Below are 16,650 nucleotides of genomic sequence, written 5' to 3' on the forward strand. Positions count from 1 at the left end.
TCCATGTACTGGGTAAAGCTTGAGCTCTAATAAAACTAACAGGTGCTTGAAATGGGACTCTACCCATTTAGTGGTATATAACTTTAGTGGTGTACAAACTTGCCTGCACATTAGAATCACTTGGGGAGCTGTTACCTATCTTGATGTCCAGGCTACACCCAGATCAGAACTTGGGGTGGGTGACATGTTGGCACAGTCATTTTTGAACCAATATGAAGCCAAGTTTGAGAACCACTATTGTGTTTCAAACATTTGATACTATTGGACTTTTCCTATTGCTTGTGCCTTTATTAAGTACCTTAATACATATCAAGAATCTTAACAAAGGTATGTAATACTAATAAAGGCATAGAGAAGGGAATTACTTCCCTTAAGCAAGAAAAATTTCAGATTTTTCCATATGATTGAATAAGAGCTATGACAAACCTATCATTTATAGATGAAGTACAGGGCTTAGTAGATACAGGAATGGTATCTAATACAGATACTCCTTGATTATTCATAGCAAACTTCCAGTTCTGGGCTGGGTGACTAACTTTGTGTATGTTCAAAACAAGTAAGTTAACTTTATTATTTATTTTAATTGGAGGCTAATTACTTTACAATATTGTATTGGTTTTGCCATACAACATGAATCTGCCACGGGTATACACGTGTTCCCCATCCTGAACCCCCTTCCCACCTCCCTCCACGTACCATCCCTCTGGGTCATCCTAGTGCACCAGCCCCGAGTATCCTGTATCCTGCATTGAACCTGGACTGGTGATTCATTTCTTGTATGATATTATACATGTTTCAATGCCATTCTCCCAAATCATCCTGTCCTCGCCCTCTCCCAGAGTCCAAAAGACTGTTCTATATATCTGTGTCTCTTTTGCTGTCTCGCATACAGGGTCATCGTTACCATCTTTCTAAACTCCATATATATGTGTTAGTATACTGTATTGGTGTTTTCCTTTCTGGCTTACTTCACTCTGTATAATAGGCTCCAGTTTCATCCACCTCATTAGAACTGATTCAAATGTGTTCTTTTTAATGGCTGAGTAATACTCCATTGTGTATATGTATCACAGCTTTCTTATCCATTCATCTGCTGATGGACATCTAGGTTGCTTCCATGTCCTGGCTATTATAAACAGTGCTGCGATGAACACTGGGGTACACGTGTCTCTTTCAATTCTGGTTTCCTTGGTGTGTACGCCCAGCAGTGGGATTGCTGGGTCATAAGGCAGTTCTATTTCCAGTTTTTTAAGGAATCTCTACACTGTTCTCCATAGTGGCTGTACTAGTTTGCATTCCCACCAACAGTGTAAGCCTTTTCTCCACACCCTCTCCAGCATTTATTGCTTGTAGACTTTTGGATCGCAGCCATTCTGACTGGCGTGAAATGGTACCTCACTGTGGTTTTGATTTGCATTTCTCTGATAATGAGTGACGTTAAGCATCTTTTCATGTATTAGCCATCTGTATGTCTTCTTTGGAGAAATGTCTGTTTAGTTCTTTGGCCCATTTTTTTTTGTTTTGTTTTTTAATTAAAATAGAGTTTATTAGCTTTTCTTTTAATATAAACATGAGGAAGAAAAACCACATAAGTTGTAGCATTCTTTTCAAAATAAAACTGCAATCAATACTTGAATCTCCAAGCTCCATAAACAATATTTTTTGAGGTGGTAGATTGTAATATTTTTATATCCATTATTTATCATTTATGTCTCTGTCCTTTAAAAATGATGGAACCTGTGGCACTCAATATAATGTGAAGCCTTGCTATAAAGAGAGAAAGTATTTCTGGCCCAGAAATGCTTTGTTTACAGGCAAAATTCCTAGGATTACATTTGAGAAGGTAGGAGGAGAAAGATTTTACATAGTTGAGAACACTTTTTTTTTTTTTTTTAGTGCTTCAAGTTTAGGTGACATCATTACCAGTTTCCTAAAAGACTGATTACTGGACCTCCCTGTCTTTTAATGGGCTTCCTGGTGGCTAAGTGGTACCCTGTGTTTTAAAAAGCCTGAGGTGAGGGTTCCTAAGATTTATCTTTCCTCAAATAACAGAACACACCTGCAGCCAGGTCAACACACAGGACAGAAAAGCTGTTTCATATCACTTTCCTATTGCTGTTGCTGCTAAGTCGCTTCAGTCGTGTCCGACTCTGTGCGACCCCAGAGACGGCAGCCCACCAGGCTCCCCCGTCCCTGGGATTCTCCAGGCAAGAACACTGGAGTGGGTTGCCATTTCCTTCTCCTGGCCCATTTTTTGATTGAGTCATTTATTTTTCTGGAATTGAGCTGCAGGAGTTGCTTGTATTTTTTTGAGATTAGTTCTTTGTCAGTTGCTTCATTTGCTCTTATTTTCTCCCAATCTGAAGGCTGTCTTTTCACCTTGCTTAGAGTTTCCTTTGTTGTACAGAAGCTTTTAATTTTAATTAGGTCCCATTTGTTTATTTTTGCTTTTATTTCCACTATTCTGGGAGGTGGGTCATAGAGGATCTGGTGATTTATGTCGGAGAGTGTTTTGCCTATGTTGTCCTCTAGGAGTTTTATAGTTTCTGGTCTTACATTTAGATCTTTAATCCATTTTGAGTTTATTTTTGTGTATGGTGTTAGAAAGTGTTCTAGTTTCATTCTTTTACAAGTGGTTTGACCAGTTTTCCCAGCACCACTTAAAACAAGTAAGTTAACTTTAATATTAGCCCAACCCAAATAAAAGTGTCACACGGCCATATCCGGCCACAAAGGAAGCAAGGAAAAGTATTCTTTATTCTAGGTAGCTATCTGCTTAGCTAAAAATGGACAGAACTATTACTCTATGAGAAGAATAGGTATTAGGATACAGCTAGCAGTCTCTGCTAACCTCCTTATATTCCACTCTCTTTCCAGGATACAGTGACCGCTCTAAAACATTATAAATCCAATCAAAGCATATCAGTGGCCACAAACCATTTGCTGGCTTCCTAGAGCTCTGAAGGGGCTTCTCAGGTGGCTCAGTGGTAAAGAATTCGCCTGCCAATGCAGGAGACGCAGGTTCGAATCCTGGGTTGGGAAGATCCCCTAGAGAAGGAAATGGCAACCCACTCCAGTATTCTTGCCTGGAAAATCTCCAGACAGAGGAGCCTGATGGACTGCAGTCCATGGGGTCGCCAAGAGTCGGACAAAACTGAGCAACTGAGCAAGGACACAGCATGGATAGTCCATATTGGCAGAAGGTACCTAGCTAGATTTAATAACATCAAATGCTACCAGTGTCACAAAATAAGGGTTTCAAATTTCTTTAAAGACCTAGTCTTAATGTGAATAAAATTAATGCAGGATAAGTCCAACAAAGAAATAAAGGTGCTCAGATTCTTAATAGCTTACCAAAGGATTTAAATGTGTAGATCTCATGTACCATCTAAAATTAGAAACTTCAGTGAAAGGTTGTGGTCTTGTGGTAGACTATGTAATATTTTGTAATTTACAAACCAATTTTTTAATATAAAAGTGATACCATAGTAGTGTATTTGTGTTGATTTGGGAAGAATCAGCACTTACTGTCACTTGAAGATAAGGTCTTCTGATGTTTGCTATTTTCCTTAGGAAATCACCACAGTACCTATCCAATTTTTCTGTAACTGGAAATGTAGACACAGATGTTAAAACTCCAAATTTGGATAGAAACATTACTATAAAATAAATTGCCATGGAAGTTGTTTTTAAAGATCTTGAATCTTAAAAAATATTTCCTATTTCTCATTCAATATGAGAACAGAAATCACACCTGTTAAAGTGTGTAATTTTGCAATCTCAGCCTGAGGGATTTTTAGTCAACAGTTACTTAAGTATTAACTTTTCCCTTCTCCAACATTTATGTGGCACTAAAACTGAACTGCCTATTTAAGTTTCTAATAGCTTAATATGAAAACCCAGATTCTATTTGATAAAAAACAGTTTTCAACCCATATGGAAGAATCATACTGGCTCATTTAGCAAGTACATGTAGGTCTATTATAGGTCAAAAATATGGAGGAAAGACATCAAATACATTCAGAAAGAGACAACTTTTAACTTCTTTAATAACACATTCAAAATTTTAACATGAGGAGGATTCACTACTTTAATTAACTTTAAACACAATTTTAAGAACAAAAGACCACACACTGGTCAAAACATTTAGAAATTCAACGGGTATGAAGTAACAATAGAGTGGAAAACCTTACAACAACTGAATTCAGTATGCTCATTGTACAGCTGACCAAACTAAAGGCCAAGGCAACTGGAATATAACAATCCACATGTGATTTTGAAAATGACAGAAACTACCTCGGTTATGAGAAATGCAGGTTGACTGCTTTAGGGGAATGTAATCCTCAAATTAGAATTTTCCACTGTTGTCTATGGCCATACCACCTGTCTGTGCCTGATGTTGTCCAAACTCAGAAGCTAAGCACAGTCAGAGTATGGTTAGCTTATGACCACAAACTTCTTCTGGTTAGAACTTGGATGGGAGAATTCCAGCATAACCCAATCTAAAATGGAAGGATGCTAAATGTCCATGAAAAGTTACTCTTGTAAGTTGGGATGCCTTAATGATGAGGCTGTAGAATAAAATGGCTACACAAATAACCACCCCTGGTGGCTCAGATGGTAAAAAAAAAAAAAAAAAAAAAATCTGCTTGCTAATGCAGGAGACCTGGTTCCATCCCCAGTCGGGAAGATGATCACAGGGAAGCGAATGGCAACTCACTCCAGTATCTTCCCTGGAGAACCCTATGGACAGAGGAGTCAGTGGGCTACAGTCTCTGGGGGTGGCAAAGTCGGTCATGATGGACACTTTCACAAATAGAACAGTGAACACAAATTCTAAGTCAAGATAATATTCATATAGAAACAAGTAACATGAATTTTCTTGATACACAAGAATTATTTTGATGATCTTTTCAAGTAATGAATTTAAAATGAAGTGTGTTAGCTCCAAATACAAGATGAACAGAAAACCACTTTAGAATTTATGTAATATTCTTGCTGAAAAACGGTTATTGAAATCACAAACAAAATAACAGAATATCTTTAAAGCAATGCTGTATTTATAACCTTCAGTAATTGCAGTTGCCAATTTTTAAGAAGTTTTATTTGGTTTGTAAATTTTGTGCAAGTAGACTTCTGCTTTATTGCTCCCCAAATTGCAGATATCCAGGATACAGATGACATGTTCTCTATCCATTTTAGATACTGCTTTGATAATATCACCTAAAAGTAAAACAGATGGAAAGTATTATAAAATAGATAAATATTTACTCAGATTAAGTATCAACAAAAGCTGATTTTTTAAATAATTAACAGTGTCTGATTTTCTCCCTCTTCCCTCAAATTCATCACACACATCCATCGAGTTATGTCACAGTAATTTCTGCAGATAACAGTAAATACATCAAACAAATGCTACAAAAAATTTCAAGATACAAGCTGGTACTCCCCATAATTAATTAATTATCTAACTAAATAAATCTATGTATTTTCAAGGTCATTTAGGTGCCAAGTAAACAGTTTCCTAGTACTGCTCAAGGAAATACAAAGAATAAACTTTTCTATTTTGAAATTCAATTATCAATTATTTACAAAACTTCTAAGACATAAAGCAAAGTAAGAATAATAATTGAAGCTGCTTTTAAAGTGTATTTCCTTTGAAGTAGCTTTATTAACTAACTTAGCTTTGGATATTCTTAAGCACCTTTATCAAGAGGCGATTGGGTGAGACATTGATGAAAATGGCAGAGTACAGAATTTCAGGGCTCTCTCCCTCCACTAAAGCAACTTGTAAGCTGGCAAAAAGCTCTCAAATCAGCTTTTACAGAACTCTGGAATTTAGAACAAAACTTAACAACCTGGTGAAAGATTAATGAATAGAGATTCTGCTGCACTGTGGTAAGAGTGTGCTTGTTTTCAATTGCCCACCTACTCCCCAAATCAGCAACAGTCATGAAGATGGCAGCTTGCCCTCCTGGTACAGGTCGCTAGCATCAGAGAGAGCAATGCTGGCCTTTTTCTCAAAGATGTGGTTGTGTATTTTTGATCTCTTAGGCAGCTCCCTCAAGGTCAGATGCAATAAACTGCTTTTGTTTTACCCAGTTTGGAGCACCCCCATGACTAGGGTAGCTTTCCCAGTGGCTTTTGCTGAAAGCAAAAGCACTGATCAATCAGAGCAGATAGAGCAGGGGATAAAGTTGGGACAAGCAATAGACAGACCAAAAAGCCTGGGGAGGAAGGAGCTGGGAAGAGATGTGGGGGGAGTATTATTGGCTTTTAAGACTTCCTGTGTATTTCAAGGAATCAAGGTGGCCACTTATATGCCTATTGCTGGAAGCATGTTCAGAAAACACTCACTGTTCACCTCTGGCTAACCATCAGTCTCTGCAGAGCAGAAGTGAGGGCTAAGACAGGATCATAAACAACTGGCTAAGCACTGAAGGGGCTTCCCTGATGGCTCAGTAGTAAAGAATCCACCTGTCAATGTAGGAGATGCGGGTTCAATTCCTGCGTGGGGAAGACCCCTGGAGAAGCACAGCCTGGCAAACCACTTCAGTATTCTTGCCTGGAGAATCCCATGGACAGAGGAGCCTGGCAGGCTACAGTCCATGGGGTCGCAAAGAATTGGACACAACTGAGTGACTAAACAACAAAGCACCAAAGGGGCGCCACAACACAGAGTCAATCTGCAAAAAATGAGAGAGTGCTGTTTTTCTTTTCTTCCTTTTCTTGGGTAAAATGGTATTTAAGGAATCTCTTTCAAAACACTACCTGACCACTACTAAGCTACTGTATCACAGATTTCTGTGACTACACATGACAAAGATTTCATTTTAAATATGAGAAGATTAAAACATTTAGAGGTTAAGTAAAATAACCAAAGTCACAGGGTCATTCTAAACTGGACAGTCTGGCATCAAAGTATGGGCTCTGAACCTTTTGTGCTAGAGCTACTTCTCTAAAAAATTATGCTAAAAGGCTAGCAGTGCATCTACATTTTATGGGGCCTGAAAAGGTACAGTATTTGGGGGCCCTCTTTATGAAACAGAAAGAAAAATACCTCCAAAAAAACCCCCAGAAGGGCCTCGGAAGGGATTTATGCAAGTGAGAACTCCTCAAGCTTAGATTTCATCAGCTTCACGCAAAAGCCACATCTGCCACAAAATCGGATGATTGTTTTTAATCTTTAATAATTTTATTTATTTTTGTCTCTGCTAGGTCTTTGTTGCTGCATGGGCTTTTTCAAAGTTGCACAGAGTGGGGGCTAGTTGCAGTGCACAGGCATCTCACTGCGGTGGCTTCTCTTGTTGTGGAGCACAGGATCTAGGCGCGTGGGCTTGAGTAGCTGTGGCCTATGGGCTCAGCAGTTGTGCTGCACGGGCTTGGTTGCTCCAAGGTATGTGGAATCATTCTGGACCAGGGATCAAACCCACATCTCCCACACTGGCGGGTGGACTCTCTACCACTCAGCCACCAGGGAAGCCCCTGATGAATTATTTAAAATTGTGCAAGTTCACTAACACACAATGAATATAATAAAAGTGCTAGGTCTTCCCTGGTGGTTCAGTGGTAAAGAATCCACTTGCCAATGCAAGAGACCTGGCTTTGATCCCTGATTCGGGAGGATCCCACATGCTGCAGAGCTACTAAGCCTGTGCGCAACAACCACTGAGCCTGTGCTCTAGAGCCTGGGAGCCATAACTGCTGACCCCATGTGCTGCAACTACTGAAGGCCTTGTGCCCCAGAGCTCATGCTTTAAAACAAGAGAAGCCACCAGAACAGAAGCCCGTGCACTGCAACTAGAGAGTAGCCATCCTTCCTCACTCCACAACTAAAGAAAGGCCCATGCAGCAACGAAGACCCAGCACAGTCAAAGTTAAAAAAAAAAAAAGAAAAAAAAATTGCCAGTACTATATAGTTTTCTTCTTCTTTGATTGGAATGGACTTTAATCCAGGTGCTTTGGAAAGATTTTAAGATCTTCAGATTTGATGCTAACAACAGAAACCCAAACCTTAATAATTCTAATTGCTATCATGTCATTTATAATATTGAGTTACACAGTACCTGCAACAAAATGTATAAGTAAGTCTTCTGTTTAGGTGACTCTGCCTACTTGTGTAAATGATAACCTCTCTGTGCTTCAATCTGCTCATGCAGTAACTACATCATAGGAGGATTAAATGCATGAAAAAGCACTTTGGTAGCTGACATAACAATTAAATGTCAGCAACCATCATTTCCTACTTAAGAAAAACTGGTATTAAATTACAAATTTTTGGAGGTTTTCGTTAAATGTAATATTGCTTCTCTTGTTATCATACTGATTCTTTTCTATTTATAAATGTGTTTTGATGGGCAGTAAAACAAAGTGTCTTAAAAGTTTTAAATAGATAAAATGTGCTTTACACAGTTGTCTATAAAAAGTGCTTTATGTAATCCAAGCAATTCATACTATAAACTTCACTCTTATTGTTGTATGCAACTTTTGCTATCATGTAAATAAGTTTAAGTAAAAAGAACTAATAGATGCCCTGCTTTAAAAAATACCCTGCTATTAAATTACAATGTTCTCATTTATATTACAAAGGAATTGTTTTAAGAGGGTTATAGATTTTACCTATAAAATGAGCTTCTCTACATCTCATTTGAAATTGTTGGACTTACAAAAATTGTGTATTTTTAGGAACATCATATATGCATAAGGTGTGTGACAAAGGAACGCTGTGTTTACCTCTCCATTTCCTATTCATGGTCACATGGGAGACAAAGTGGCCTGGCCTCCCTTTAGTTAGATTAGCGTTAGTCGCTCAGTTGTGTCCAACTCTTTGCAACCCCACGGACTGTAGCCTGCCAGGCTCCTCTGTCCACGGAATTTCCCAAGCAAGAATACTGGAATGGGTTGCCGTTCCCTTCTTCAGGTTATCTTCAAAAGCCAGGGATCAAACCTGGGTCTCCTGCACTGCAGGCAAATTCTTTACCATCTAACTGAGCCACCAGTTAGGTTGAGATCATGTAAATAAGTTCTGGCAAATAAGAATGTGAGTGGAAATGATGTAGCAGTTTTGCTCCAACACAATTACAAGCCAGTCTCTTTCATCCCTTTCTTCCTCTGCCTAGACAACCCTAGAAGTCATTTGTTCCTGTAGGAGCTGCAGCAGGATGGAAGCGGGCTGCATTCCTGAATCACTGCTGGGGAGAAAGCTAATAACTGATTGCATCAGACTTGACTTGAGCAAGAAACAAACTTTTACTGTGTTAAGTCACTGAGACTTTGGAACTGCTTTGTACTGCAGCACAGTCTAACCTCTCGTGTAATACAGTGTGTTATTCCTTTCTCTGAACATAATATCGGAAATCCGGATTACCTAGAGGATAATACAATTATTTTCTTAGATGTGTTAAAACCTTTTCATACCATGTTACGCTTCTGAAATGTTTATCAATGGAAACTGCTTTCAAAGGGATGGCATGTGTATGTGTGTGTGTATACACATACATATATTCTTGTACTTAATAGTTAAAAGTATAATAGCAATTTCAATATCGTATCAGTATTATTCAACATGATTTGGGAACCATGGCTAATTGTTGGAAAAACATTAAGCTGGATCCCCCATCTCATTCTCTATACCAAAATAAATTCCAAATGGATTAAAATTTTAAACTACAAAAATGAAACCATATTAACAAAAGAAAAAAAAAAACAAAACAAAACGCCCAAACAACCCAATTCAAAAATGGGCAAAGGACTTAAATAAACATTTCTCCAAAGAAGATATACACATGGCCAATGAGCTCATAAAAATACGCTCACTATCATTTGTAATTAGGGAAATGCAAATCAGAACCACAATGAGATATCACTGTAGGATGGATTTATAAAAGCAATCAAAAGCAGAGCCCACCCCCCAAAAAAAAAACCCCCAAAATAATGTGTTGGTGAGAATGTGGAGAAATTGGGATCCTTGTGAATTGCTTATGGGAATGTAAAATGGTACAGCTGCTGTGGAAAATGGTTTGCTGGTTTCTCAAAAAGTTAAATATAGAACTACCATGCTGCTGCTGCTGCTGCTAAGTCGCTTCAGTCGTGTCTGACTCTGTGCAACCCCATAGACGGCAGCCCACCAGGCTCCTCTGTCCCTGGGATTCTCCAGGCAAGAACACTAGAGTGGGTTGCCATTTCCTTCTCCAATGCATGAAAGTGAAAAGTGAAAGTGAAGTCGCTCAGTCGTGTCTGACTCTTAACGACCCCATGGACTGCAGCCCACCAGGCTCCTCGGTCCATGGGATTTTCCAGGCAAGAGTACTGGAGTGGGGTGCCATTGCCTTCTCTGAGAACTACCATATGACTCAACAATTCCAACCCTAGGGATATTCTTAAAACGACTGAAAGCAGGGACTTAAACAGGTACTTGCACACCAATTTACATAGCAGAACTATTCACAGTGGTCAAAAGATAGAAACAACCCAAATGTCCATCAACAGACGAATGAATAAAAAAAATGTAGTGCATACATTCACCAGAAGATTGTTCAGATGTAAAAAGAAATGAAATTCTGATATATATTATAACATGGATGGACCTTGAGGATATTATACCAAGTTAGTAAGTCAGACCAAAAAGGACTAAACTGCATTACTTCTCTTAGATATCTAGAATGGGGAAATTCATGGGGACAGAAAGTAAAATAGAGGTTATTAGGAGCTAAGGAGAGGGGGGAATGGGGAGTTATTGTTTAACAGGTATAGTGTTTCTGTTTTCAGATGATGAAAATGTTCTGAAAATGGTTAACATTGATGGTTGCACAACACTGTAAATGTACTTAGTGTCACTGAATTGTACACTTTAAAATGGTTAAAGTGGTAATTTTATGTTATGCATATTTTACCAAAATACAAATTATATGTGAGTAAAAAAACATATAAAAGTATCAGAAAAAAAAAGTGAATTTTAAAAAAATCTTGGACTGAGTGATGTCTTCTTGAGTCTGACATAAAATCAATAGCCACAAAAATGAAAGACTGATATATTTGAGTACATAAACATAAAATTGCTTAACAAATCAAAACAAGATTCCCATTGAATAAATTTCAAACTGATAAAAGTATTTGCAACACACAATGAAGGTTAAATTTTTACAATATGCAGAAAGAACTTACAAATTAATTTAAAAAAGAACTCATAGAAAAATGGAAAAAACTAGCATAGAAAGTTCTAGAAAGTTCACAGAAAAATATAAATGGCCAATAAATATATGAAGATACTGAACCTTAGAAATAATTCAGAACTGCAAATGAAAATAATGATAGCAATACATTTTGCCCATCACCTGCCAAAGATTAACAAGACTGATACTATCCAGTATTTTTAAAGGAGTGAGTCAAGTGGCACTCTTTCTTTTGGTTGAAGTGTGAACCGTTATAACCTTTTTGAAGGACATTTTGACAATACCTACCAAAATTTTGGGCTTCCCTGATGTCTCAGACAGTAAAGAATCTGCCTGCAATGCAGGAGACCCAGGTTCAATCCCTGGGTTGGGAAGATCCCCTGGACAAGGAGATGGCAATCCACTCTAGTATTCTTGCCCAGGAAATCCCTTGCATAGAGAAGCCTCATGGCTACAGTCCGCAGGTCACAAAGAGTCAGACACGACTGAGTGACTAACTTTCACTTTTCACTTACACCAAAATTTTAAATTTGGTGACATCTAAGAAGTAGGTAAAGGAGTACATCAAGGCTGTATATTGTCACCCTGCTTATTTAACTTATATGTAGAGTACATCATGAGAAATGCTGGGCTGAATGAAGCACAAGCTAGAATCAAGATTGCCGGGAGAAAAATCAGTAACCTCAGATATGCAGATGACACCACCCTGGTGGCAGAAAGTGAAGAAGAACTAAAGAGCCTCTTGATGAAAGTGAAAGAGGAAAGTGAAAAAGTTGGCTTGAAACTCAACATTCAGAAAACTAAGATCATGGCATCCAGTCCCATCACTTCATGGCAAATAGATGGGGAAACAGTGGAAACAGTGACAGACTTTATTTTGGGGGGCTCCAAAATCACTGCAGATGGTGATTGCAGCCATGAAATTAAAAGATGCTTATTCCTTGGGAGAAAAGTTATGATCAACCTAGACAGTATATTAAAAAGCAGAGACATTACTTTGTCAACAAAGGTCTGTCTAGTGAAAGCTATGGTTTTTCCAGTAGTCATGTATGGATGTGAGAGTTGGACTATAAAGAAAGCTGAGTGCTGAAGAATTGATGCTTTTGAACTGTGGTGTTGGAGGAGACTCTTGAGAGTCCCTTTGACTACAAGGAGATCCAACCAGTCCATCCTAAAGGAAATCAGTCCTGAATATTCATTGGAAGGACTGATGCTGAAATTCCAATCCTTTGGCCACCTGATGGGAAGAAGTGACTCATTTGAAAAGACCCTGACGCTGGGAAAGATTGAAGGCGGGAGGAGAAGGGGCCGACAGAGGATGAGACAGTTGGACGGCATCACCGACTCAATGGACATGAGTTTGAGTAAGCTCCGGGACTTGGTGATAAGACAGAGAGGCCTGGCATGCTGCAGTCCATGGGGCCACAAAGAGTTGGACACGACTGAGCGACTGAACTGAACTGAAGAATTCATCTTACAGATATATAAGTGCACAAAGATTATAGATTATATATACATACAAATGGGGCTTCCCTGGTGGCTCAACGGTAAAGAATCTGTCTGTCAACACAGAAGATGCGAGTTCAATCCCTAATCCAGGAAGATCCCCTGGAGGAGGAAATGGCAACCCACTCCAGTCTTCTTGCCTGGGAAATCCTATGGACAGAGGAGCCTGGCAGGCTACAGTCCATGGGGTCACAAAAGAGTCAGACACAACTTAGCAACTGAACACCAGCAACATACATTCACACAGATAGATACAGATACTCATTTCAGTACTGTTTGCCAGTATAAAAAACATTTGGAAACAATCTAAATGCCCATCAATATGGGACTAATTAAGTAAATACCGGTATAGCTACACAGTGGAGTATTTATAGCTACTAAAACGAAAGAGGTAGCTCTCTATATATTGATACTAACATGAAAACTATTCAAGTGTTAAAAGATAAAAGTTGGTTATGAAACCATGTATAGTATAATTCCATATATGTATCTAAGAGACAGAGAAACAGACTGTATGTGTGCATGCGTGCTTGTGTATGTGAGACAGAAAGAATATACTGTCAAATGTAAAAATAATTTCTTAAAGGATTCAAATACAGGTTATCTCCAGAGAGTGGGTGGGCTGGTAGAAAGGGATGAACCTTCAAAGGCGGGAGGGAAACTTTCAGTTTTACCCTGTACCTTTTGGTATTATTTGATTTTTTAAATTATGAACATGGATAGCTTTTATAATAAAAAACTAGTTCATAAAAATGTTGAAAAGATGATACCAATGTTATACTGTAAGCCACTGTATTACTTTATTCTGTATATTTTTTTAAATTAGTTTATTTTAATTTAATTTAATTTTATTTTATTTAATTTATTTATTTAAATTAGTTTAACTTAATCACTTTACAATATTGTGGTGGTTTTTGCCATACACTGACATGAATCAGCCATGGGTGAACATGTGTACCCCCTCCCGAACCCTGGTCCCACCTCCCTCCCCATCCCATCCCTCTGGGTTGTCCCAGTGCACCAGCTTTGAGTGCCCTGTTTCATGCACTGAACTTGGACTGGTCATGTATTTCACATATGGTAATATACGTGTTTCAATGCTATTCTCCAGAGAAGGCAATGGCACCCCACTCCAGTACACTTGCCTGGAAAATCCCATGGATGGAGGAGCCTGGTGGGCTGCAGTCCATGGGGTCGCTAGGAGTCGGACACGACTGAGCGACTTCACTTTCTCTTTTCACTTTCATGCATTGGAGAAGGAAATGGCAACCCACTCCAGTGTTCTTGCCTGGAGAATCCCAGGGACGGGGGAGCCTGGTGTGCTGCCATCTCTGGGGTCACACAGAGTCGGACACGATTGAAGTGACTTAGCATAGCATAGCAATGCTATTCTCTCAAATCATCCCACCCCCGCCTTCTCCCACAGAGTCCAAAAGTCTGTTCTTTATATCTGTGTCTCTTTTGTGTATCTTTCCGTTTGTAATTATGGAGGGAATGGAAATGTTTCGAACCAAATTGATCTGTGCTCAAATCCTAGCTGTTATCTATGTTGATGAATCTCTCTGATCTTCAGTTTAATCATCTATCAACAGGGGATAATAATGTTTACCTTGCAAGGCTCTTCTTGTTAGGATTAGTTGTAACTTATGTAAAATGTCCAGGCACAATGCTTTGCAGAGAGCTAAATGGACACTATCATTATGCCATGAAAAATATGGTATTCCATGTTTGAAATGAATTACCTTGCTTTTGATTATATCATTTCTCTCTTCTAGTGATTCTTGCCCTTCATGTCCCAAATATTAACTGCTCTGGCAGAATGGTACCAGGTATTTTCACATGATCATGTTAAGTGACTGCTGGAAGAACGCTGGCTCTAGCAAGTAGTGGGTAACTGTGAATTTTGTCTTCATTTTTTTATATCGTTAATAACATACACAAACAGCAGAAGAAACACGACAGAAGTGGATACTGCAGTGAAGCAAGAGCAAGAGTTCCACAAAGATTTAAAGTACAGATTAGGGTCCTAATTACCAAATCCAGAGTTACTGACAGTCTAAGGAGCTGAAACGTAAGAAGTAATGTGTATGCATGCTCAGCTGCGCCTGACTTTTTGCAATCCCATGGACTGCAGCTTGCCAGCCTCCTCTGTCCATGGGATTTCCCAGGCAAGAATACTGGAGTGGGGTGCCATTTTCTCCCCCAGGGAATATTCCTGACACAGGAATTAAACCCACATCTCCTGTGTTTCCTGAATTGGCAAGTAGATTCTTTACCACTGAGCCACCTGGGAAGCCCCGTATGAAGTAATACTGCAAGTTAATATATCATCTTTAAAATGGACTGTGGGAAAAATAAAGAACCTTATCTCTTACAAAACTGGATACTTAAGTTCAGTTTGAAGTGAAGTGTTAGTTGCTCAGTTGTGTCTGACTCTTTGTGACCCCATGGACTATAGCCCACCAGGCTCCTCTGTCCATGGAGTTCTCTGGGTAAGAATACTAGAGTGGGTGGCCAGGCCTTCTCCAGGGGATCTTCCTAATCCAGGGATTGAACCTGGGTCTCCCATATTGCAGGCAGTTTCTTTACCATCTGAGCCACCAGGGAAGTTCAGTTTGCAGTAACCATTACTGCCAAAAGTTACTTCATCATCAGGCACAACTCCTAAGACTTGTTTAAAAACAACATACACTCAAGAGTTTCATCAGCTTAGAAAGACCCACCACAAAATCCCAAGATAATAAGGCCTTTCTTTAGTGCTTTTTTAAAGGGAATATTCATATAATCTCAATTAAAATTGCTAGAAACTTTACCGCATGCTTAGGAAATAGAAATGACAGAAGAAAGTGAATAGGATAATTATAATTGGAATGTAATTTTACTCATATATATATAAATGATTTAAAGTTCAGGATGTTAAATAGCAGCCTAAACAATTCGTTGGTTGAAGGGTTTCACTATTGGGATTACACACATGCTTAGGAGTCCCCAAGGAATTTATTGCATAGCACTTGAATAACTATTTATAAGAGAAAACAATTGTACTGTACTATAGTATGGGGCTTCCCTGGTAGCTCAGCTGGTAAAGAATCCACCTGCAATCCAGGGGACCCCAGTTTGATTCCTAGGTCAGGAAGATCCCCTGGAGAAGGGATAGGCTACCCACTCCAGTATTCCTGGGCTTCCCTGGTGGCTCAGATGGTAAAGAATCCGCCTGCAATGCGGGAAACCTGGGTTCTATCCCTGGGTTGGGAAGATCCCCTGGAGGAGGGCATGGCAACTCACTCTAGTATTCTTGCCTGGAAAATACCCATGGACAGAGGAGCCTAGCAGCCAAAGTCCATGGGGCCACAAAGAATTGGTAATGACTGAGTGACTAAGCACACAGTATGGAGGCACTGAGATTTCAGGCAATTATAAGGTGAAAGGACAAATTGTCTTGCCTGAATTAAAAGGAGAGAGGAGTAGAAGCTGCACTGTTCTGTATGCATACCACTTCAGTTTAGCGAATACTTACATTTAGAAATGTATTATAAAAGAACATTCTTAATGCCTGCCTGGAATAGAAACCATTAATCTATCCAATTTTATTTTTAAATATATTCTCATTTATCTTTGGGTACCTTTACCAAATAACTCTTCAAACTGTATCAAATGTTAAAGCTAGAACTGTTTATATAGTAACATCTTAAGGTTGGGACCATTTGCATTATTAATTAATTTTATTTTCTGACTGCAAAGATCCTGAGATTGTCTTACCTGCAAGTACTCTTGAACCTGTAATTTTTTCACTGCTAGTTGATGCCTGTGGATACACACAGCTGTAATTCATGCAGGTTAATAATGTGTCTACTTGAGATGTTTGGGCATCTTGTAGAGAATACATGGGGAGGAAAGCCACATCGATTGCTATCTCATGGTTCAGACCTGTTACAGAAAAATCACACATTATTAAAAGTGTAGTTAGTAACAT

General features: G+C 38.9%; 1 protein-coding gene across 2 annotated transcripts in view; it reads right to left on the reverse strand.

The window, feature by feature from the left end:
• Nucleotides 1-4,031: 4,031 nt before the first annotated feature.
• Nucleotides 4,032-16,650, reverse strand: part of RADX (RPA1 related single stranded DNA binding protein, X-linked) — a 101,438-nt gene continuing 88,819 nt past the window's right edge. For both annotated transcript variants that reach the window (XM_086389676.1, XM_086389674.1), the window contains exons 13-14: nt 16,437-16,604; nt 4,032-5,223 (exon numbers count right to left, since the gene is read on the reverse strand). In XM_086389676.1, coding sequence (XP_086245802.1) covers nt 5,093-5,223; nt 16,437-16,604 — 299 coding nt within the window. In that variant the 3' untranslated portion in view covers nt 4,032-5,092. The remainder of the gene's footprint in view (nt 5,224-16,436; nt 16,605-16,650) is intronic.

This window comes from Bos grunniens, chromosome X, assembly GCF_055505025.1.
Source record: "Bos grunniens cultivar Pamir isolate PY7600 chromosome X, Bosgru_T2T1.0, whole genome shotgun sequence".
Taxonomy (NCBI): Eukaryota; Metazoa; Chordata; class Mammalia; order Artiodactyla; family Bovidae; genus Bos; species Bos grunniens.